Source organism: Callithrix jacchus, chromosome 2 (assembly GCF_049354715.1).
Source record: "Callithrix jacchus isolate 240 chromosome 2, calJac240_pri, whole genome shotgun sequence".
Taxonomy (NCBI): domain Eukaryota; kingdom Metazoa; phylum Chordata; class Mammalia; order Primates; family Cebidae; genus Callithrix; species Callithrix jacchus.
The window spans coordinates 14722912-14746837 of NC_133503.1; the positions used below are offsets into that span (position 1 = coordinate 14722912).

Sequence of the window (23926 nt, forward strand, 5' to 3'; positions counted from 1 at the left end):
CCAGAGAGGAGATCAAAGGCCCTCACTGTGTGGAGGGATATCTTGCCCAGGTATGTAGCAAAGCAGAAGCACAGCTGGGACCAGAACCCATTGGGCTTCCAGCCTTTTTTCTTTTTGAGACAGCGTCTTGCTCTTGTTGTCCAGGCTGGAGTGCCATGGCACAATCTTGGCTCCTTGCAACCTCCACCTCCCTGGTTCATGTGATTCTCCTGCCTCAGCCTCCTGAGTAGCTGGGATTACAGGCACGCGCCACCACACCCAGCTAATTTTTTGTATTTTTAGTAGAGACAGGGTTTCACTATATTGGCCAGGCTGGTCTCAAACTCTTGACCTGGTGATCTGCCCACCTCAGCCTCCCAAAGTACTAGAATTATGGCATGAACCACCATGCCCAGCCTGGGCTTCCAGCCTTTAAGGCCAGCCAGGCCCCTCTAGCTTCTAGGAGAGCCCAGCCCTGCTCCCCTAAGGCAAATGGCAGTAGCTGTGTAGGCTGGTCACCCCTCACTGTGGTTGCCTGACAACCTCAAGGCCCTTAGTGACAAAGAAGTGGCCGGGGGTCTCCAAGCCCCTGGCTGCCAGATAAGAGCAGGAGCCCCATCTTACAGCAGCTGTGAGAGGGTAAACTGGGGGATGACATAAAGCACAGTGTAGGGGCCACCACTCAGGACCCTCTTTCAAGAAGGGGCAGGAGGTGGGCACAGTGGCTCACACCTGTAATCCCAGCATTTTGGGAGGCAAAGGTGAGAGGATGACTTGAGGCCAGGAGTTTGAGACCAACCTAGCCTACATGGAGAAACTCAGACTCTACTAAAAATACAAAAATTATTTGGGCCTGGTGGTGGGCACCTTTAGTCCCAACTACTCAGGAGGCTGAGGCAGGAGAATCTCTTGAACTCAGGAGGGGGAGATTGCAGTGAGCCGAGACCAGGCAATTGCACTTCATCCTGGGACAGAGCAAGACTCCATCTCAAGGCATAAAAAAGGGCAAGAGGCGTTTCAAGGCCTTTTGCCCAGTGCCTGGTGCACCCTAAGCACTCAACAGTTCTTGAATGAGGAGCAGCCTCCCGGAGCCCGCGAGTGTGCAGAGAGAAGGCACCTGGAGAGTGCCCCAAGGGACTTACAGCGCAGTGCACGCTCCTTGGAACGCTGAGTCAGAGCCGGGGGCCTCGGACCCAGGGCAGGGAGGGGTTCCGGGGAAGGGAAGGATGCAGGTGGGGGAGGGGTATGGACTCCGGGAGTGGAAGGGAAGGATTGGGGGAGGTTGGGGGGGAAAGAACGCGGGGAGGAGCCAGGGCGCAGGGAGGGAGCTCAGGGACCCAGAGAGGGGAGGCACGCGGGGAGGGGCGATCGTGGACTCCTGGAGGGCAGACAGACGTGGGAAGGGAGGACGCGGCTGGAGCAGGAGGCGGCGGGAGGAAGAGGAGGGCGCGTGGCGCGGCTGACGTGGGCTGGTGTCGCTCAGAGGGCTGTGCGCAGCAGCGGCGCGCAGCGACAGAATCCCCCGGCGAGGACGAGCGAGCGCAGCGCCCGCACCTCCCTGCACTGCTCGCGCCGCGCACCTCAAGGAGCGGCCGCCGCCGTTCCCGAGCTCGAGCCACATTCCCTCTGCATCTGCCCCACACTCCTCCCGCTCTGGGCCCCGCCATGACCCAGGCAGTGTGGTCGCGCCTCAGCCGCATCCTCTGGCTCTCCTGCCTCCTGCCCTGGGCCCCGGCTGGGGTGGCCGCAGGTAAGGCGCTGGGTAGCCCGGCGCAGCCCGCCTAGAGCCTGGAACCAGCCGCAGCCCGCCTAGAACCTGGAACCATCTTCACGGGTGGGTGGGCCCGGAGCGGGGATGGCGGAGATGGCACCATGCACCCTGAGCGCATCTCTCTCCTCGGCGGAGGCCTCTACGGCACCCTCTCCTCTTTCCATTCACCCCTCTCTCCCAAAGTCACCTGGGCACTGGAGGAGGATCCCCGCACCCCCTGGATTCCTTCCACCCCCGCCCCCCCCCCCCCCCCCCCCCCCCGCTGGCCCTACCCTGGAAACCGTGTGGGAGTGACCGGCGCATCCCTCCAGGCCTGGGGACCATGACCCCTCTAATGGAGGGGAGGATGAAGCCGGGAGACGGGGATGCTCCTGGGACTGTCGTCGCGCCACAATCCTCCACCCCCCTACCCGTCCCCCCCCCCCCAGAGCACGGGATGGGCAGCGTTTTTGCCTTAAAATGTCGCCTCTTCTAGAGGGGTTTTCCACACTGTTGGTGCTGGCTTTGGGGAGATGCGATTTTAGAGCCCAGGAGGCCAGGCTGCCATTTCCTCTCTGATGGTGATTTCCAAAATGGACCCTGAAACTGACAGGTTCCTGGGGTGTGTGTGTGGGGGGGGAGGGCATCGTGTATCTACTGCCCCCACATCCCCACCACCAGAAGGCCAGCACCCACCTTTCTGCCACATTTTGGGAAGCATAAAAGGACCCACACTGGGGACTTGTCGAGGGACAGGTGGGATGTGGGCAGCTAAGCGGGTTGAATATTACCCAACATTTTCATACCCTCCCCCCTCACAAAAGAATCGGGGGCGGGGGAGAGAGAAGCTGGGGATCTAGTGAAAATCTGTGACAAGGTAAAAGAAAATCTGCAGCTCAGGGATGAATTAGATGAATTTTATGGGAATCGTGTTTGGTCAAGATCATGTTTTCCTCCTGGAAATATAGAAGAGGGGTCTCTTGTTCATTGGTTTATTTGTGTCCAGAGATTCTCAATGCGTCCTAAATTGAAAAAGAAAAAGAAAAAAAGAGAAAAGAACAAAAGTGAATTAATTCTTTGGAAATAATGTGTGGTTCCCGTTCTAGCCAATCTCACTGTTGATATGGTCAATCACAGTGGCTGGGAGTGAGACTGGGAAACATATCTTCTCTCTCACCCATGGGGGAGACCTTTCTACCCGTCCCCTTTCTGAGGTCTGCATGAACCAGGGACGTGTAAGTCAGAAGTCCATGTACTAGACTATTAATTAATTCCGGGTTGTGTTATCCAGACTTTAGAAGTATTCCTGGAGACTGTTTTGGGTAGTCTGCGTGCTCTGGGGGAAAGGACTGGTGTAGCCATTTTCTAGAATGCTCAGGGCCCCACAAGCTGTGTTGCTGAGAAAGGTGGGCGTTTCTTCCATGGGCCAAGCTTTGGGGTGGTTGCCCCTTCTCTTTTTGCTTTTGCCCCTTCAGCTCTGGGTGACTTGGGGGCCCATGGAGTCCCCTAAACCTCTGCCTTGGCTGCTCCGCACCATGCCAGGCTAATGTTTTACATTTTTTTTTCTTTTTTTTGAGACAGAGTCTCACTCTGTCACCAGGTTGTAGTGCAGTGGCACAATCTCAGCTCACTGCAGCCTCCACCTCCTGTGTTCAAGTGATTCTCCTGCCTCAGCCTCCCGAGAAGCTGGGATTACAGGCGTGTGCCACCATGGCCAGCTAAATGTCACTTGGACACCCAAACCTGGAAAGATGATTTTTTTTTTTTTTTTTTTTTTTTGCGATAGAGCCTTGCTCTGTTGCCCAGGCTAGAGTACAGCAGCATGATCTTGGCTCACTGCAACGTCAGCCTTCCTGATTCAAGCAATTCTCCTGCCTCAGCCTCCTGAGTAGCTGGGATTACAGGTGTCCACCACCATGGCCAGCTAATTTTTGTATTTTTAATGGAGACAGGGTTTTACTATGTTGGCCAGGCTGCTCTTGAACCTCTGACCTCAGGTGATCTGCCCTCCTCATCCTCCCAAAGTGCTGGCCCACAGCTGTGAGCCACCGCCTGGAAAGATGAATTTGATGGGTAGAGCAGCAGGCCCTGCAATCGGTTCCTTCAGCCACATTTGGCAAAGGTTTCATAATCCATTTCTACCCCGGATGTCCTCGTCATCTCTGAGAGCCCTCAGGAAAAGAGGCAGCATCACCCAGGAGCTATTTTGAAAAAAAACAGACTGAGAAAAAGTACCCTTGGAACCTCTTTTGGCTTGGCAGGTGCGGGAGGCAGGGGAGGGCTGCTCCCATGAGCTGGGCCAGTGTCTGCAGCAGACACAGCCCCTCCCTGCCCCCACCCATCCCCCCTCCCAATCCCAGCTGGCTGCCCTCCTGATCCATTCCCCTGGCAACCGATCTGCATGCTGACATGCGCCTGTTTCACTGCAGATGTGGTTTGGCCATCAGGATGCAACCAAATGTCCCCTCCACCTGCCAGCCTTGCTCATGCCCACCCTCCTGGGGTGGGGTTGTGGGGAGGATGGGGAGGAGAGGAGAGTGCCAGGAGCCAGGGGGAGAAGGGAGGAGGGGTCTCTAGTCCATGCACCTCTCTGTGCACAACCTGGCCAAATGCTGCCTCCCAGCCAAAGTTGTGGGGAGCAGAGCTCAGCTGGGGTGGTACAGACTGGCTGGGTGGCCTTAGGCAGCAGCAGTGGCCCATGTGGGCGGGGTCTCTCACTTCGTTGCCCAGACTGAAGTACAGGGGCTCAATCATAGCTCATGGCAACCTTGAACTCCTGGGCTCAAGAGATCCTCCTGCCTCAGCCTTCCAAGTAGCTGGGGCAACAGGTGCATACTACCATGCCTGGCTAATGTTTTACTTTTTAATTTTTTTTGAGACAGAGTCTCACTCTGTCACCAGGCAGGAGTGCAGTGGTACAATCTCAGCCCACTGCAACCTCTGCCTCCCGGGTTCAAGTGATTCTTCTACCTCAGCCTCCTGAGTAGCTGGGACTACAGGCACGTGCCACCAAGCCCACCTATTTTTTTTTGTATTTTTAGTAGAGACAGGGTTTCACCATGTTAGCCAGGATGGTCTCGATCTCCTGACCTCATGATCTGCCCGCCTCGGCCTCCCAAAGTGCTGGGATTACAGGCATAAGCCACTGCACCCGGTTTTTAAATTATTTTTTTTGTAGATATGGGACGGTACTATGTTGCTCAGGCTGACCTTAAACTCCTGGGCTCAAGTGACCCTCTGGCCTCAAAGTGCTGGGATTACAGGTGTGAGCAGACTGGGCCTGGCTCCAAATGCCTTTATAATGTAAGAAATAGCCCTGAAAGCAAGGGAAACGTGTAATGTGGACCAAAGCAGCGAAGGCATGATGTGGGCCTAAGGAAAGGCTGGATCTGGAATCCCTCGCAGGGACAGGTGATACTGCTTCAAAGTGAATGAAATGAAGCTGAAAAAAATAATTTCAGAGTCACGTGGGCATTGGAGGGGGCTCCCCTCGCCCCCTCAATTCCTGCTTCTACCCCTGGGTTGGCCCTGCCCTGGAAACCACGAGAGTGGCTGGCACATCCGTCAGGTGCCTGGGGACCAAGCACCCGATAAGGGAGGTGAGCGGGGCAGGGATGAGGCAGGAAGGTGGAGATGCATCACGGTCAGTCATTGGCCCACAACCCCCCAGCTCCCAGGGAGCACGGGATGGGCACCGTTTTCACCCTAAAATGTCACCTCATCTAAACGGGTTTTCCACCTTGTTGGTGCTGGCTTTAGAGAGATGTGATTTTATCTTATTTATTTATTTTATTTTTTTTATTTTGAGACAGAGTTTCACTCTTGTTGCCCAGGCTAGAGTACAGTGGCACAATCTTGGCTCACTGCAACCCCCATCTCCTGGGTTTAAGTGATTCTCCTGCCTTAGCCTCCTAAGCAGCTGGGATTACAGGTGCACGCCACCACACCTGGATAATTTTTGTATTTTTAGTAGAGACAGGGTTTCACCATGTTGGTCAGGCTGGTCTTGAACTCCTGACTTCAGGCGATCCACCCACCTCGGCCTCCCCAAGTGCTGGGACCACAGGTGTGAGCTGATGTGCCTATAAAACTGAGAGATGCAATTGTAGAGCCCAGGAGGCCAGGCTGCTATTTCTTCTGGGAGTGATTTCCCAAAATGGATCCTGAGCTGACAGGTTCCTGGGGCGACTTGGGAGAGGGAGACCTTGTGCCCACCCAGTCATCCATCTACTGCCTCACGTCCCTACCACCAGAAGGCCAGCACCCACCTTTCTGCCACATTTTGGGAAGCATAAAAGGACCCAGATTGGAGACTTGTCCAGGGACAGGTGGGACGTGGGCAGTTAAGGGGGCTGAATATTATCCAACATATTCATCTCCTCCCCCCTCATAAAATTGGTAAAGTCGGGCACTGTGGCTCATGCTGTAATCCCAGCACTTTGGGAGGCTGAGGCGGGCAGATCACCTGAGGTCTGGAGTTCGAGACCAGCCTGGCCAATGTGTTGAAACCCTGTCTCTACTAAAAATACAAAAAATTGGCCAGGTGTGGTGGTGGGTACCTCTAATCCCAGCTACATGGGAGGCTGAGGCAGGAGAATTGCTTGAACCCGGGGGAGGGGGGTAGGGGCGTGGTGGAGGTTGCAGTGAGCAGAGATCGCACCATTGCACTCCAGCCTGGGTAACAAGAGTGAAACTCCATCTCAAAAAAAAAAAAAGAGTGGTAGAGAGAGGGTAAGGGATCTAATGAAAATTTGTAAAAGAAAAACAACAAGGTGAAATAGTTGAAATAGTTGAAAAGGTAAAATAGTTGGCCTTGTGGCCGGGGGCAGTGGTTCATGCCTGTAATCCCAGCACTTTGGGAGGTCGAGGTGGGCAGATCACAAGGTCAGGAGTTCAAGACTAGCCTGACCAACATGGAGAAACCCCATCTCTACTAAAAATACAAAAATTAGTCAGGCATGGTGGTGGGCACCTGTAATCCCAGGTACTTAGGAGGCTGAGGCAGGAAAATCTCTTGAACCTGGGAGGCAGATATTGCAGTGAGCTGAGATTGCACCACTGCACTCCAGCCTAGGCGACAGAGTGAGACTCTGTCTTAAAATAAATAAAGGAATAGTTGGCTTTTCCTGTTGAAAGCCTAACGGGTCTCCTGTGAGGTCCCTCGGGGGAGGGGCCTACTCTGCATTTCTGGGTCCTCCCGGCACAGTGGGGATGGGGTCCGTGGAAGGGACTCAGTCAGTGCCACGGGGGTGATCAGCTTCCTGGGGCAGGACCAGGTAGGCTAGTCCCTCTGAGGCACCCTCCTCTCCAGGTGCCCCTTGGCAGCAGCAGTACCAAATACCTATTATGTGCCAAATGCTGTGCTGGGCACAGGGGAGATGGAAATGATCCCTGCTCTAAAGGAGTTTGGAGCACAGCAGGGAAGGCAAAGAAACCTTCATTCTCACGTGGCGTTGTGACAGCAGTGGCCTCAGGCTGTTGGGGGAGAGCTGAGCAGGTGAGAGATTCAGGGAAGTGCTGTTGCCGTTTTCTTTTGTTTTTGAGACAGAGTTGCTCTTGTTGCCCAGGCTGCAGTGCAATGGTGTGATCTTGGCTCACTGCAACCTCCACCTCCTGGGCTCAAGTGATCTTCTGCCTCAGCTTCCCGAGTAGCTGGGATTACAGGCATACACCACCATTTTTGTATTTTTAGTAGAGATGGAGTTTCACCATGTTGGCCAAACTGATCCGCCTACCTCGGCCTCCCAAAGTTCTGGGATTACAGGCATGAGCCACAGCATCTGGCTGACAGCTGAATCCTTTAACCCCGACAGAGAGGGAGAAATGAAGAGAGGAGGAATCCAGAGGCATGAGAACAGCACCGTCCAATAGATCTCTGGGCAATGTGGTTAAGCATGATGGCTCGTGCCTGTAATCCTAGCACTTTGGAAGGCCAAGGCAGGGGGATCGCTTGAAGCCAGGAGCTTGAAGCCTGGGCAACATAGTGAGATCCTATCTCTACCAAAAAATGAAAAAATCAGCCATGCATGGTGACTTGCCCTACAATCCCAGTTACTTGGGAGGCTGAGGTGGGAGGATCACTTGAGCCCAGGAGGTTGAGGCTGCAGTGAGCTGCGATCATGCCACTGCACCGTAGCCCTGGATGACAGAGGGAGACCTGGTCTCAAAACAAAATCAAACAGTCTGGGTGATGGTAGAAATGTTTTCTGTGTGCCCAGTCCAGAAGCGTAGCCACTAAACCAAGGCCTTGCCTGGCTGACATGAAAAGAAAATATAATTTGGGCAGCCTGTGTAACATACTGAGACCCCGTCTCTACAAAAAATAAAATAAAAAATTGGCCAGGTGTGGTGGTGTGTGCCTGTAGTTTCAGCTATTTGGGAGGCTGAGGCAGGAGGATCACTTGATCCTGGAAGGTGGAGGCTGTATGAACTGTGATGATTATACTCCAGTCTGGGTGACAGAGTGAGACCCAGAGAAAGAAAGAGAGAGAGAGAGAGAGAAAGAAGGAAAGAGAGAGAGAAGGAAGGAAGGAAGGGAGAGAGGGAGGGAGGGAGGGAGGGAGGGAGGAAGGAAGGAAGGAAGGAAGGAGAGAGAGAGAGAAGGAAGGAAGGAAGGGAGGGACAGAAAGGAAAAAGAGAGAGAGAGGCTGGGCATGGTAGCCCAAGCCTGTAATCCCAGCACTGTGGGAGTCTGAGGCAGGCGGATCATGAGATCAAGAGATCGAGACCATCCTGGCCAACATGGTGAAGCCCCGTCTCTACTAAAAATACAAAAATTAGCCGGGCATCGTGGCACATGCCTGTAATCCCAGCTACTCGGGAGGCTGAGGCAGGAGAATTGCTTGAACCCGGGAGGCGGAGGTTGCAGTGAGCCAAGATCTTGCCACTGCACTCCAGCCTGGCAACAGAGAGACTGTCAGCGAAAAGAAAGAAACAGAAAGAGAGAGAGAGGAAGGAAGGAGAAATAGCACTGTAAAGAGGCTGTGATGGAGTCACAGGGGAGTCAGTGGGACTCAGGTTTGAACCCCAGTTTGATGTCACATTGGCTGAGTGACCCTTGGGCAAGTCACTTGAGCTGTCTGAGCCTCAGTTTCTCCACTTGGGAAATAGAATAACTGAGGGCAGCCCAGAGGTGGCTGTGGGGCTCTTTGCCACATCCCTCCTGAAAGACAGTCTTTGTTTCTGGGCTCCTAGGCCTGTATGAACTCAATCTCACCACTGATAGCCCCACCACAACGGGAGCGGAAGTGACCATCTCGGCCAGCCTGGTGGCCAAGGACAACAGCAGCCTGGTCCTGCCTGCCGATGCCCACCTCTACCGCTTCCACTGGATCCACACCCCCCTGCTGCTTACCAGCAAGACGGAGGAGGGTCTCAGCTCCACCATCCGTGTGGTTAGCCACGTGCCCGGGGACTTCCCCGTCTCCGTCTGGGTCACTGCCGCCGACTGCTGGATGTGCCAGCCCGTGGCCAGGGGCTTCGTGGGTCTCCCCATCACAGGTGAGGCTCAGTCTCATTTGCTAGTTTGCCTTCGAACCCTTGGTGCAAAGAAAAACATTCAGCCTCACTAAGATCAATGCAGATTAGGCTCGTAGGTTCTTTCCCTGGGTTGACTGACTTAGAAAGGATCCAAAAATGGCAGCATTTCCACCGCCCCCCACCACCAGCAAGTATTGTGCTAAAATGGACACTTAGAGCACACATGACTACTGGGGGCATCCATTAATACAGCCCTTTCGAGACCGGCTGGTCAATAGGTACTGATGATTAGAAATTATTATAGTCTTGGCTGGGCACAGTGGCTCACGCCTGTAATCCTAGCACTTCTGGAGGCCGAGGCAGGTGGATCGCCTGAGATTGGGAGTTTGAGACCAGCCTGATCAATATGACGAAATCTCATCTCTACTAAAAATACAAAAATTAGCTAGGCTTGGTGGTGGGCACCTATAATCCCAGGCTTTCGGGAGACTGAAGCAGGAGAATCGCTTGAACCCAGGAGGGCAGAGGTTGTCTTGACCCGAGATTGCACCACTGCACTCCAGCCTAGGGGACAGAGCCAGACTCTATCTCAAAAAAAAAAAAAAAAGAAAGAAAAGAAATTATTGTAGTATTGGGGCCAATCATTAATACACTTTCTCACCTTCCTTTCTCACCTCTCTCTGTTTTCTGCCTCTCTCTGTCCCTCTCTTTGTTCTCTTTGTCTCTTTCTCTCTGTCTCTCATTGTGTCTCTTTCTGTTCCTTCTCTCTCTAGCTCTCTCTCTGTCCCTCTCTCTCTGTCTCTCTCCGTCTCAGTCTCTTTGTCTCTTTATCCTTCTCTCTCTCTGTCAGCCTCTCTCTCTCTGTCTTAAGAGAAGATGCCCCTTTAGCCTTTGGACTTTACAATCCAATAATGAATTTATCTTCAGAAAATCAGCCTGCATTTGGGTAACACCTTCTGCATTAAGATGTTCATTGCAGTAGTGTTTATAATAGCAAGAGAAGAGTTAAACAAGCTAAGTGAGCAAGCGTTAGAAGACTGGCTAAATATAATGAAATCATCTGTACAACTGGTAACAGTGAAGCTTACAAATGAGTGTGTAATGCCATGGGGCATTACACATGCACGTAAAATTACACGTTAAGAAAGCAAAGCACAGAATTGTCTGATGAACCCGATAATCTGTATTTAATATATGTGTACATTAAACACACACGCAAATACGTCATCATACTTCAAAATGGCAGCAGCGGTAGAGTTGAATGACTGTTCACTTCTTTTCTTCTTATTTCATGTTTAAACATTTTCCAAATGCGCTTTATTGAGTATATGCCTTCCTTGCTTTCCACTTTTGCTAATTTTAATTATTTTTATTCTTTTTTTTTGAGAAAGAGTCTCCCTCTGTCGCCCGGCTAGAGTGCAGTGGTGTGACCTCGGCTCACTGCAACCTCCACCTCCCGGTTCAAGAGATTCTCCTGTCTCAGCCTCCCAAGTAGCTGGGACTACAGGTGCCTGCCACCACACCTGGCTAATTTTTATATTTTTAGTAGAGATGGGGTTTCACCATGTTGGCCAGAATGGTCTGGAACCCCTGGCCCCAAGTGATCTGCCCACCTTGGCCTCCCAAAGTGCTGGGATTACAGGTGTGAGCCACTGCACCTCCCCAAGTTTTTTTCTTTTTAGAGAAGTAGACACAGGACAGTGACCCCAGCATGTTGGGTGTGGAACTGTGATCAGTGCAACTGCTAATTTTTCTAGGCTCACCTGACATTCTGAAATATTTCCCAAAAGTTCCTTTCAAAGCCCATGCATTTCCTTCTGACTCTGGGCATCTTTTGTGCCAGAAAGTTGAGGGTCCTGGTGAGACGGGGACAGGAGAGAAAACAATGAATGTGACAGAGCCCTCTGGTCCATGCAGCAGGGGGAGGATGTGGATGCCTCTGTGTTCAGGGGTCTTTGGTGGGGAGGGTCCCCTCTCCCTGCCTAGCTCTGACAGCCAGAAGGTCGGGGCAGGGGAGCTGTGGCTTTGCCAGCTGCCTTCAAGGTCTCTATCTGGCTCCCCACTCCCTGAACCTCCAAGACTCACCCTCCCGTCTCTCTTCTCTCCCAGAGTTCCTCGTGGGGGACCTTGTTGTCACCCAGAACACCTCCCTGCTCTGGCCCAGCTCCTATCTCACTAAGACAGTCCTTAAAGTCTCCTTCCTCCTCCACGACCCGAGTGACTTCCTCAAGACCGCCTTGTTTCTCTACAGCTGGGACTTCGGGGATGGGTAGGTCCTTGCCCCTCTGCAGGCCCTACAGCTGTCACCAGTGCCCCACAGTCCTGCGTGCTGTGCAGGGTGCTCTGAATCTCCCCACCTTTCTTTCTTTTCTTTAAAAATTTTTTCAAGATACAGTCTTACTCTGTCATCTAGGCTGGAGTGCGGTGGCGCCATATCGGCTCATGGCAACCTCTGCCTCCTGGGTTCAAGCGATTCTCCTGCCTCAGCCTCCTCAGTAGCTGAACTACAGGCGTGCACCATCACACCTGGCTAATTTTTTTTATTTTTGTTTTTTTTTGGTAGTCCTGGGATTACAGGTGTGAACCACCATGCTCGGCTAATTTTTTTTTTTTTTTAGTAGAGATGGGGTTTCACCATGTTGGCCAGGCTGGTCTCGGACTCCTGACCTCAAGTGATCCTCCTATCTCAGCCTCCCAAAGTGCTGGGATCACAGGCATGAACCACTGTGCCTGGCCTGAAACTCCCCACCTTTACCCCCTCACTCTCTCTTCCCTTCAAGCATCCCTCAACCTCCTCTCTGCCAGGCCTGGGCATCCTGGGGAACACAGTTGAGTCACTAGGCCTGCCTTTGTGGTGTCTTCGCCTAACAGAGGAGGCCATTGGTGCCCAAAACAGCCCTGTAAGGAAGGTCAACATAGGTAGGGTTTTTTTCCCATTTGACCTTGAAGGGCACCGAGCCAGCCATTGGTAGATACAAGGTAGAACCCAGGGGCCCTGGTTTCATTTCTCTTCATTCCTCCTTTTTAACTTTTTGTCTTCCCCCCTGTCTTTTTTTGTGGAGGAGAACAAGGTCTTGCTGTGTTGCCCAGGCTGGTCTTGAACTCCTGGGCTCAAGTGATCCTCCCACCTCTGCCTCCCTAAGTGCTGGGATTACAGGTGGGAGCCACTGTGCTCAGCTCGCTCCCTCCTTCCCTCCTTCCCTCCCTCCCTCCCTTATTTCCTTCCTTCCTTCCTCGATTCTCTTGCTTTTCTACCTTTTCTCTCTTTTTCTTTATTTCCCTCCCTCCCTTCCCTTCCTTCCTTTATTTTCCTCTTTCCTCTTTCTCTTTGTCTCTCTCCCCCTTCCCACTCCCCGCTTCCCTCTCCCCCTTCCCCTACCCCTCCCTCCTCCCTCTCCCTTCCTTCCAAAGTGTTGGGATTACAGGGTGAGCCACTGTGCCCAGCAAAACTCAGAATATGGATTACCTAACTCTTGGTGACAAAAGCAACCTGTGGTCACTCGGGCTAGTACAGTGGTGTGATTATAGATCACTGCTGCCTTGACCTCCCAGCCTCAAGCAATCCTCCCACCTCTGCCTCCTGAGTGGCTGGGACTACAGGCATGCACCACCATGCCTAGCTAATTTTAATTTTTTTCTGTAGAGACGGGGTCTTACTACATTGTCCAGCCTGGCCTCAAACTCCTGGGCTCAAGCTATCCTTCCATCTCAGCTTCCCAAAGTGTTCGGATTACAGGTGTAACCCACTGCCACTGTGCTTGGCTTCCCCGCCCCAGCCCTTTTTTTAGAGACAGGGTCTTGCTCTGTCACCCAGGCCAGTGGCACAAACTTGACTCACTGCAGCCTTCACCACTTGTGCTCAAGTGATCCTCCTGCCTCAATCTCTTGAGTAGCTGGGACCACAGGCATGTCCCACCACATCTGAATGGTTTTTAAAAATGTTTTGTAGAAATGGGTCTCACTATGTGCCCAGGCTGGTCTCGAACTCCTGGCCTCAAGCCTTCCTCCCGCCTCGGCCTTCCAAAGCACTGGGATGACAGATGGGAACCACCATGCCTGGTTAGATAATCTCTTTAGATGCCAAAAAAGTGTTCATGTGAACAGAAATGGACATTCAGTGTAGTATCAGTAAATGAGAAAAAAGAAGTTGCTGGGACTAACGACTCACGTTATACTGAGCAGAGAGCTTAGAATATGTTTCGTGACTCATGCCTGTAATCCCAGCACTTTGGGAGGCTGAGGTGGGTGGATCACTTGAAGTCAGGAGTTTGAGACCAGCCTGGCCAACATGGCCAAACCCCGTTTCTACTAAAAAAATATTTAAAAATTATCCAGGGCGTGGTGGCTCATGCCTATAGTCCCAGCTACTCAGGAGGCTGAGGCGGGAGAATCATTTGAACCTGGGAGGTGGAGTTGCAGTGAGCTGAGATCATGCCATTGCAGTCCAGCCTGGGTGACAGAACGAGACTCCATCTCAAAAAAAAAAAAAAGATGTTTTTTTGAGATAGGGTCTTACTCTGTTACCCAGGCTGGAGTGCAGTGGCACGTTCTTGGCTCACTGCAAACTACACTTCCTGGCCTCAAGTGATTCTCCCACCTCAGCCTCCTGAGTAGCTGGGACCACAAGTCTGCAACATTTCAGCTGGCTAATTTTTGTATTTTTTTTGTAGAGACGGGGTTTTGCCAAGTTGCCCAGGCTAGTCTCAAACTTCTGGCCTCAAGCAGTCCTCCCACCTCAGCTTCCCAAAGTGTTGGTATTATAGGGGTGAGCCACTGTGCCTGGCAAAACTTGGAATATAGATTCCCTACCTCTTGGTGACAAAAGTGACCTGTGGTCGAACACCTTTGAGGAATCATTCCATTGAGATGCTGGGGGACACTGTCCCTAGATGCAGGAATAAGACAAGGGTGCTCCTTATCAGGGCCCTTCAATGTCGTCCTGAAAGTTCTAACTTACTCAGTAGAGTCAGGAAATAAGTGCAGGCCAGGCATGGTGGCTCAGACCTGTCATTCAGTGTTTTGAGAGCCTGAGGGGGTATGGGAATCGCTTGTGTCCAGGAATTCGAGACTAGTTTGGGCGACATAGTGAGACTTCATCTCTACAAAAAATACAAAAAGTAGCCAGGCATGGTGGTGCATGCCTGTAGTCCCAGCTACTTGGGAGGCTGAGGTGGTAGGATTGCTTGAGCCTAGGAGTTCAGAGACTGCAGTGAGCTATGATTGCACCACAGCACTCCAGCCTGGGCAACAGAGCAGAACCTTATCTCCAATAAGAAAACTAAAAGAAAAAAAACAAAAAAGAGAGAGAAAGTGTAGTACAAATATTGGAAAGCAGACACTTTGCAGCAAAGACTATTTACCTGAAAGATCTGGATGGCAGCTTTGTCCGGTAGAACCCTTGGCTTGTCCAGGCACAGTGGCTCATGCCTGTAATCCCAGCACTTTGGGAGGCTGAGGCAGGAGGATCACTTGAACACAGGAGTTCAAAACCAGCCTGGGCAACACAGTGAGAACCTGTCTTTACAAAAAAATCATGTATTAGCCAGGCACAGTGGTACACACCTGTGATTCCTGCTACTCGGGAGGCTGACACATGCAGATTGCTCAGGCCCAGGCGTTCAAGGCGGCAGAGCCATGATTGTGCCATTGCGTGACAGAGTGACCCTGTCTCAATAAAAACCACAAACAAAACCAACATTTTTGGCAATGTTCTGTCTCCATCTCGTGGTGCTGTTGAGCCCTTGGACTCTGGCTAATGTGAGAAATTCGTAATTGTACCTAATTTTAGGCCCTGTCTGGCCTGTTTCCTCATCTGGGAAATGGGCCAGCTGACCTGGAGCCCCAGCTGGCTCTAGGCTGCAATGACAGATGTGTTTATTGGTAGCTGGGAGTATCACTACGCAGCTTCCCCGACTGTATCACATCCCTTGAATCACTTCTGAGTTACAGGCAGGGGAAGCAACCCTCTGCCGATTTGCTTCTCTCACCTCCCTGTCTCCTAACAGGACCCAGATGGTGACTGAAGACTCCGTGGTCTATTATAATTATTCCATCATTGGGACCTTCACCGTGAAGCTCAAAGTGGTGGCAGAATGGGAAGAGGTGAAGCCGGATGCCACGAAGGGTGTCATGCAGAAGACAGGCGACTTCTCTGCCTCACTGAAGCTACAAGGTGGGTCTCGGGGTGGGCAGATACAGTCTGAGCATTCCAGAGTGGGGTCACCGTACGTACAGATCACAGCGGCTCTGAGCTAGACTCACACACCCTGTCTTCTTGAGCCCCATGGACCTCTGAGGAGCATCTGTCGTCACCCCTGCTTCAGAGGGCACTGAAGGCCACGGATGGGATCACGTGGCCATGCAGTGGTGGGATGGCCCTTGTTCCCCAGGCCTGCTTGCTCACAGAGCCTGAGCCTGTGACCAGCTCTCTGCTGTGAATGGGCTGGTCCATGTTGACCCCTGTTCCCCGGCCCCATCGGCCTCCCACCAAGGCTCACCCAGGGTGGGATGGTCTCTGTCTCTCCCTGGCTTTGGCGAGGGGGGCTCTTGGGTGGCTGCAGAAGATGTCTTGTCTTGCTAATGGGATGGTGGTTTCCTGCTTGTGACACGGAGGAAGAATCGGCAGTGGGCAGGATGGCCCTGTGTTTGCCCGCCTTTTCCAACTCCTCTGCGCAGGCTCCAGCACCTGCTGTTGACAGGGGAGGGCAGGACCCAGAGGAACTTTACACAGAAGTGTGACCCGCTCTTAGGAGAGGGACAGAGGAGAGGACAGGGTGGCGGTCCCTCCGCCCTGCGCCCCGGGAGCCTTGACAGCAGTCCTCAGCCACCAGGTCTGATGTGGTTCTCTGCCTTACAGAAACCCTTCGAGGAATCCAAGTCTTGGGGCCCACCCTAATTCAGACCTTCCAAAAGATGACTGTGACCTTGAACTTCCTGGGGAGGTAAGTGGGCTCTGGAGTGCACTGTGGGTACCCTGTGGGCTCTGCACATCCACTGTCATGGTACACCCAAGTCTGTTCCACTCTGTGACTGGCCCAGGTCTGGGACCTCAAGGAAGGAAAGGCAGTGCCACTCTGTGCTGAGGCTGGGCATGGAGAGAACATGGGCTCAGCTCTAGTCTTTATTTTAATTTATTTTTTGAGACAGTGTCTTACTCCTCACCCAGGCTGGAGTGCAATTGTGCAATCTAGGCTCACTGCAACCTCCTCCTCCTGGGTTCAAGTGATTCTCCTGCCTCAGCCTCCCCAGTAGCTGGGATTACAGGTGCACACCGCCACGCCTGGCTAATTTTTTTGTAGTTTTAGTAGAGACGGGGTTTCATCATGTTGGCCAGGATGGTCTTGATCTCCTGACCTCGTGGTCTGCCCACCTCGCCCTCCCAAGGTGCTGGGATTGTAGGCGTGAGCCACCACACCCAGCCCCGTTTTTACTTTTTAGAAACCACAGGTTTACTCTGTCACCCAGGCTGGAGTACAGTGGTACCATCACAGCTCACTGCAGCCTCGACCTCCCAGGCTTAAATGATTCTCCTGGCCAGGTGCGGTGGCTCATGCCTGTAATCCCAGCACTTTGGGAGGCCGAGGTGGGCAGATTGCCTGAAGTCAGGAGTTCAAGGCCAGTCTGGCCAACATGGTGAAAGCCCATCTCTACTAAAAGTTCAAAAAAACTTCACTGGGCGTGGTGGCACATGCCTGTAATCTCTGCAACTCAGAAGGCTGAGGCAGGAGAATTGCTTGAACCTGGGAGGCGGAGGTTGCAGTGAGCCGAGATCACGCCATTGCACTCTAGCCTGGGCAACAGAGTGAGAATCCATCTCAAAAATAAATAAAATAAAATAATTAGTTGGGCATGGTGGCTGGTGCCTGTAGCCCCAGCTACTTGCGACGCTGAGGCAGGAAGATGGCTTGAGCCCAGGAGTTGGAGGCTGCAGTGAGCTATGATCGAGCCACTGCACATTAGCCTGGGTGACAGAGTGAGACCCTGTCTCAAAAACAAACAAACAAAAACCGTAAAACATGGGATGCGCTTATTACTCCCCTGGGCTTCCGGATCATACCATGTGTACCATCAGACCACTCATCCTGCCTCCAGTGAGCAGTCCGTGCAGATCTCTGTTTGCCTTTTCCACTTGGAATCCCCTTGGGGGTCCGGGACCATTTCTTATGCACCACAGGGTCCCCTGGTCTGAAATGCATATAGCCGAGTCCAGCACAGCTTGGTGGCCTGTCCTATAAAGGACGCTGAGGTTCATGCCCATGCAGCCTGCCTCCGTGCTGACACTCTTTGCTGATCCTTTTCTAAAAAACCATTCCCAGCCAGGCACAGTGGCTCATGCCTGTAATCCCAACACTTTGGGAGGCTAAGGCGGGTGGATCACTTGAGGTTGGGTTTGAGACCAGCCTGGCCAACATGGCGAAACCGCATCTCTACTAGGAATACAAATATTAGCCAGGTATGGTGGTGGATGCCTGGAGTCCCAGCTACTCGGGAGGCTGAAGCAGGAGAATCACTCGAACCCGGAAGGTGGAGGTTGCAGAGAGCCAAGATTATGCCACTGTACTCCAGCCTGGTGACAGAGTGAGACTCCATCTCAAAAATACAAAAAAACAAAAATAGAAACAAAAACCAACAAAACACTGTTCCAATGTCCCCGCAGCCCTCCTCTGACTGTGTGCTGGCGTCTCAAGCCCGAGTGCCTCCCGCTGGAGGAAGGGGAATGCCACCCTGTGTCGGTGGCCAGCACAGCATACAACCTGACCCACACCTTCAGGGACCCTGGGGACTACTGCTTCAGCATCCGGGCTGAGAATGTCATCAGCAAGACTCATCAGTACCACAGGATCCAGGTGTGGCCCTCCAGTAAGTGAAACCTTGCCTTCTACTCCAGTGCCACATGGGCAGCACAAGCCTGTCCATCCCACCACCACCACCGGTATGCTCCTACCAGCCAGCCTTACCAAGATCCTCAGCAACAAAGTCCACCGGCATCAGCACCATCAGTAACTCTACTGACTCCAGTGATGACCAACATTAGCCTTGGCCAACTGCCAATACCACCACCACCAAACGCTCCAATCCCACCTGCAACCAACTCTGCCGATCTCAACACGGCACCCATCAATTCTACCAACAGCACCATCAACACCAGCACCACTAACAGCTGTAACCGACTCAGCCACCACCCTGACCATACGCGCTCCTGACTATTCTTCCAGCACCACCAATGCCACCGCTAACGACTCTATCCAGCATTCTCACCAAGTCACCTCAGTGACCCCTGGCCCTACCCACATCCATAAGCCCATGCCATTACCTGCCCCAATGCCAGCTCCGTGGACCAAAACCATCCATGCCAATATCCTCTCCCACATATTTCCAAGACCACACATGTCCCCAGTGCAAACACTTTTGTATCAAATGAGCCACCATGATTGCAGTGTTCCCTCCCTCATCACCATCACCGCTGCCCCAGCAGTTGCCACCGCTAAAACCAGCATCCCCAACAGTAACTACTCAACTCTCAGTGTGGTAGTGAGTCTTCCAGGGAGAAGGAGTTGCAAATCATTAATAAGGATGCCTGGGCTAGGCATGGTGGCTCCCAGGACTTTGGGAAACTGAGGTGGATGGATTGATTGAACCCAGGAGTTGAGACCAGCTTGGGTAACATGGCAAAACTCTGTCTACAAAAAATAGAAAAATAGGCCGGGTGCGGCAGCTCATGCCTGTAATCCCAGCACTTTGAGAGGCTGAGGTGGGTGGATCACTTGAGGCCAGGAGATTGAGACCAGCCTGGCCAATGTGGTGAAACCCCACCTCTACTAAAAATACCAAAAATTAGCTGTAATCCCAGCTACATGGGAGGCTGAGGCACGAGAATCCCCTGAACGTGGGAGGTGGAGGTTGCAGTGAGCTGAGATTGTGCCACTGCACTCCAACCTGGGCCACAGAGAGGCTCTTGTCTCAAAAAAAAAATTATATGTAGATAGTGGCATGTGCCTGTAGTCCCTGCTACTTGGGAGGCTGATGTGGTAGGATCACTTGAGCCCAAGAGATTGAGGCTGCCCTGAGCCAAGATCGTACCACAGCACTCCAGCCTGAGCGACAGAGTGAGACCCTGTCAAAAAAAAAAAAAAAGGAAAAAGAGAGAGAGAGAGAGAGAGAGAAAAGGAGGCCCAACTTCTTTCTTAAAATACCCTTCCCAAAGCATCATCAGGCCCAGCCCCTGGCTTATGATTGCAGGCTTTGCTGACGAGAGCATTGGGTTCTACGCTTCATTTTTATGGAGGATTCTGGGAGCCCTAGAGAAGTACTTCCTTACACAGAGGAGAAAGTAGGATCTCAGGTCCTGAAGGTACCATCTTTCAGATGCCCAACCCAGTCCTACCTTTGATGCTACAAAAGGGGAAACTAAGGCACAGGGAGACAATAAGACTGAATGTCAGCCTGAGCCTGACCTGGGCTTTCAGATTCCTGTTCCTGGAGTAGGAGTTAGTTCCTCCCAGTGCTCCCAAGCTCATGTCAAACTCTGCCGGCTGCACCTGTCTTCAAGGTTGGTCCTATGGATGCACCGGAAGTTGTCACTGTCCCCTCCAGTCTCCCTAATGCAACTCTGAGCCCCTGAGAAGATGCTGCACTCATCTAGGACCTGGCTTACTTTGTGGCCATCATCAAGTCACTTGGGCCCTACTGTCCCTCAGCACCCTCTGGGTACCAAGTTACAATCAGGAACCCCCTGAATTCTGCAGAGAAGACAGCAGCACAGGTAATCAATATCAATGCCAACTTTTCTTGCCAGACTCTCATGGCAGAGGGTGAGCAAAAAGGGAGAGGGAACTCACACTTCCTGATCACCTATATCACACATATCAACACCCCTCTTCTTGCATCTCCTTAGCAGTCTTGCAGGTCAGCATTAGCATGAGGTAGCCCATTCAGAGCTAGGATTTGAACCCAGAACTGTTTAACTTTAGACACTGGACTCTTTCTACCAAACCACTTCATATAGCAACAGGTTTAGTGGATGAGCCTGGAGTTGCCAGAGGGTGGGAAGGTGAAACAGAGTACACAGTGCTGACTGGGTGACCTCACAACATGGCTGCCCTTCCCAAAAGTGTGTCATCCAAGAAAGCAAGGAGGAAGCTGTCTTTTATGGCTTAGACTCAGGAGTCATGCACTATCTCTCCTTTCACCTGCTGTACCCTAGGAGCTGGTCACTGAGTCCAGCCCATACTCAAGAGGTGAGGAATTTAGCTGCCCTTCTTGGAAGTTGCTACTAAGTAAGCTGTGGATGTCTGCTGAAAGCCTCCTGCTCAGACCCCAGTTTATTTTTTGTGAAGTCCTGTATTTTCCTATTGGGGTTGCCCAGTTGGGATGCATGTACATGAGGGTAAAAAAAATCACTGGTAGACTGGGAGTGGTGGCTCACACCTGTAATCCCGGCACTTTGGGAGGCCAAGGTGGGTGGATCACCTGAGGTCGGGAGTTTGAGACCAGCCTGACCAACATGGAGAAACCCAGTCTCTACTAAAAATACAAAAGTTAGCAGGGTGTGGTAGCACATGCCTGTAATCCCAACTACTCGGGAGGTAGAGGCAGGAGAATCGATTGAATCTGGGAGGCGGAGGTTGTGGTGAGCTGAGATCATGCCCTTGCACTCCAGCCTGAGCAACAAGAGCAAAACTCTGTCTTGAAAGAAAAAAAAAAATCACCGGTGGGGCTTGACCATTTCCTCCTTTGTTGTGTTTCCTTCCTGAGAACCAGCACTGTAGCACCAGCTACCCAGTCCTGTAATGTTACTTCTTTCATTCCCAGGCATCCAGCCGGCTGTCTTCGCTTTTCCATGTGCTACACTTATCACTGTGATGTTGGCCTTCATCATGTACATGACCCTACGGAATGCTACTCAGCAAAAGGACATGGTGGAGGTGAGTACTCAGCGGGTTGGGGGCTGGACTACCCGGCCTTGTCTAGAAACGATCTTTAGAGAGGGTATGGGGGCCAGGCTAGGATGCCTGGAGGGGGTCTTGATGTTACAGGGAGGCTCTGGGACTTGGGTAATATGCCCAAGAGGCATCTGTAGGCCAGGAAAAATTGCTAAGTTGGTGTCTCATCTGATTTATCTCCTATGTCCATCCCTTACATCTGTGTGGTGCCAGAAAGTTGTTTCTGTGCACTCTGCCTCCAGGCAGCTGAGCTCATAAGGCCACGTGATGGGGCTCCTGGTGGGCGGGTGATTGACCCATGGGGTTTTGTTCACCTTAGGTGGCTGATTTTGACTTTTCCCCCATGTCTGACAAGAACCCGGAGCCGCCCTCTGGGGTCAGGTGCTGCTGCCAGATGTGCTGTGGGCCCTTCTTGCTGGAGACTCCATCTGAGTACCTGGAAATTGTTCGTGAGAACCACGGGCTGCTCCCGCCCCTCTATAAGTCTGTCAAAACTTACACTGTGTGATCGCTCCCCCTCCCCACCCCATCTCAGTGTTAACTGACTGCTGACTTGGAGTTTCTGGCAGGGTGGTATGTACCACTGACCAGGAGGGGTTCATGTATGTGGGGCTGTTGGCCTGGTCCATCCATCCATCTGTACAGTCCAGCCACTGCCACAAGCCCCTCTCTGTCACCCCTGCCCCCAGCCATTCAACCGTCTGTACAGTCCAGCCACTGATGTAAGCCCCTCTCAGTTACCACTCCCTTGATCCCCTACCTTTGAAGAGGCTTCATGCAGGACTCTGACACTTGGGGTGCTCCATGTTCACTCCCAGGTGGGCCTGGATGCCCACTGCCCATTCCTCTCATATTGGCACATCTACTGTCCATTGGGGGTCCTCAATTTCCTCCCTCAGACAGCCCTGTCTATGCCAGAGAGCTGGGAAGAAGGTCACAAAGGGTTAAAAATCCATCACGAAAGGTTTGTCACATGGACGGGCACACTCACAGAGACAAGTGTGCAGGTACACACACACACACAGATTTAAACACAAGTCACATGGGCATTTCAGAGGATCTGCTCTGTGTCCGGTTAAGTCAGTTGCTGGGATGCACCCTGCACCTGAACTGAAAGGAAATTTGACCCTCTCCATGCAGCCCCAACAGGTTCTGGGCCCAGGCCCTCTTGTATGCTTTGTCTCTGCAGTTCCTGCTCCCTTTATAAGGCTTGCTGGCAGGGGGCTGGGGCAGGACTAACAGTGAGTGCAGAGTACTTTATAAATATCACCCTATTTTTATCAAAATCCATATGTGAAACTTTCATCGAGGTAAAGGCCTTGCCAAAGCAGAGGTTGAGACAGTAGGGACTGGGGATCCCTGTGTGTGACGGGGGGGCATTCTTGCCGGCCAGCTGCTCCCGAGGTGGCCTTGAGAAGGAAGAAGCAGGTTGATGGAACCTAAGCCATGGAACCAGCCTGCGCCCTCCCCTCTGGCCCAGTGACCTGGGCGGTAGCTGAGGGAGACAATAATGGGGCCAGAAGTAGCCCAAGCCTGTTTGGGAAGGGAAGGGCAGGACTGTGGGGTCTGGGCTTTGTCACTGTAACCATCTGCTCCCAGGCTGTGTGCTGAAAATGGCATTGACATGATTGTGCAGCTCATTCTCATGAAACACTACCATTGTTGCTAAATAAAGCTTGTGTGCTCTGAACGTAGCCAAGCATCGACGGCATGGCCAGAGTCTCTTTTTTATGCATGGATGTTTTTGCCTTGCAGACAACACAGCAAGTGTGCCGCACAGCAGGACATCTCGCGTGTCCTCTGTGGTGAAGACACTGAATGGAGCCACTTCAGGTCCCTGGAGGTGGGGACAGCTGTCCCCAGGTGACCTGGACATGCAAGCCCAGTCTGAGACCCCAGGGGGATTCTAGAGTCAGAGGGGGAACGTGGGCCACAGCTGGGGATGTGATGGAAATGCAGACCCCAGGGCTTCCCTGATATCTGAACCAGTGCCTGGGGAGGGGCCCCCAGCTGTTTCACAAGCCCTCTGGGATCCTGGTCCATATCGAGTGTGAGAACTGCTCATCTCTAGCAGGGCTTCCTACACTTTGAGGTTCACGAGAATTGCTGGAGATCTCGGTAAACAAGAATTTTCATTCAGGAGGTCTGGAGTAGGGCCTGGGATTCTGCATTTCTTTATTTTTATTTATTTCTTTATTTTTTTGAGACAGATTCTCTCTGTCACCCAGGCTGGAGTACAGTGGCATGATCATAGCTCACTGTAGCCTAGACCTCCTGGGCTCAAGTGATTCTCCCATCTCAGCCTTAACCAGATACGGAGTAGTTGGGACTATAGGTACATGCCATCACCTCTGGCTAATTTTCTGTTTATTTTTTGTAGAGACAAAGTCCCACTATGTTGCCCAGGCTGGTCTCCAACTCCTGAGCTCAAGTGATCCTTCCACCTCGGCCTCCCAAAGTGTAAGCCACTGAGCCTGACTCTGCCCTTATTTTTTTCTGCTCCTTTGTCTCCCCAAGGCAGGAACTGATCCTCCCTCTTTCTGTCTTGGAGCCAGCCACAAAGAAATTGTCTGACTTACGTTGGTTCATTGGAGGTCATAGATCCTCATTGCTGAAGGCATCCTTCCCCATCCCCCGGAGGAAGGAATGCTACACAGAGAGGCCCAGGAGAATCTGAACAAACAGGAACAAACAGGTCTTGCAGAGTTTCCTCACTGGGCCTATCAGTATTAGGTTATGCTCTATCTGTCCAATCACATTTCTATGCCGTTGTCAA

General features: G+C 52.2%; 1 protein-coding gene across 3 annotated transcripts; it reads left to right on the forward strand.

Moving 5' to 3' along the window:
* The first annotated feature begins 1493 nt into the window (after positions 1-1493).
* Positions 1494-22854, forward strand: TMEM130 (transmembrane protein 130). 3 transcript variants are annotated; one of them, XM_078357348.1, is made up of 8 exons: positions 1494-1813; positions 8924-9229; positions 11318-11477; positions 15214-15380; positions 16065-16149; positions 17865-18067; positions 21020-21132; positions 21506-22854. In XM_078357348.1, the coding sequence occupies exons 2-8, from the start codon at positions 9184-9186 to the stop codon at positions 21656-21658; spliced, it is 927 nt and encodes a 308-aa protein (XP_078213474.1). In that variant the 5' UTR covers positions 1494-1813; positions 8924-9183; the 3' UTR covers positions 21659-22854. The 3 variants fall into 3 exon arrangements, with proteins under 3 accessions (XP_078213474.1, XP_035138543.1, XP_035138552.3); XM_035282652.3 differs by having other exon boundaries at positions 1494-1729; positions 21470-22854; XM_035282661.3 differs by having other exon boundaries at positions 1494-1729.
* The last annotated feature ends 1072 nt before the right edge of the window (positions 22855-23926 follow it).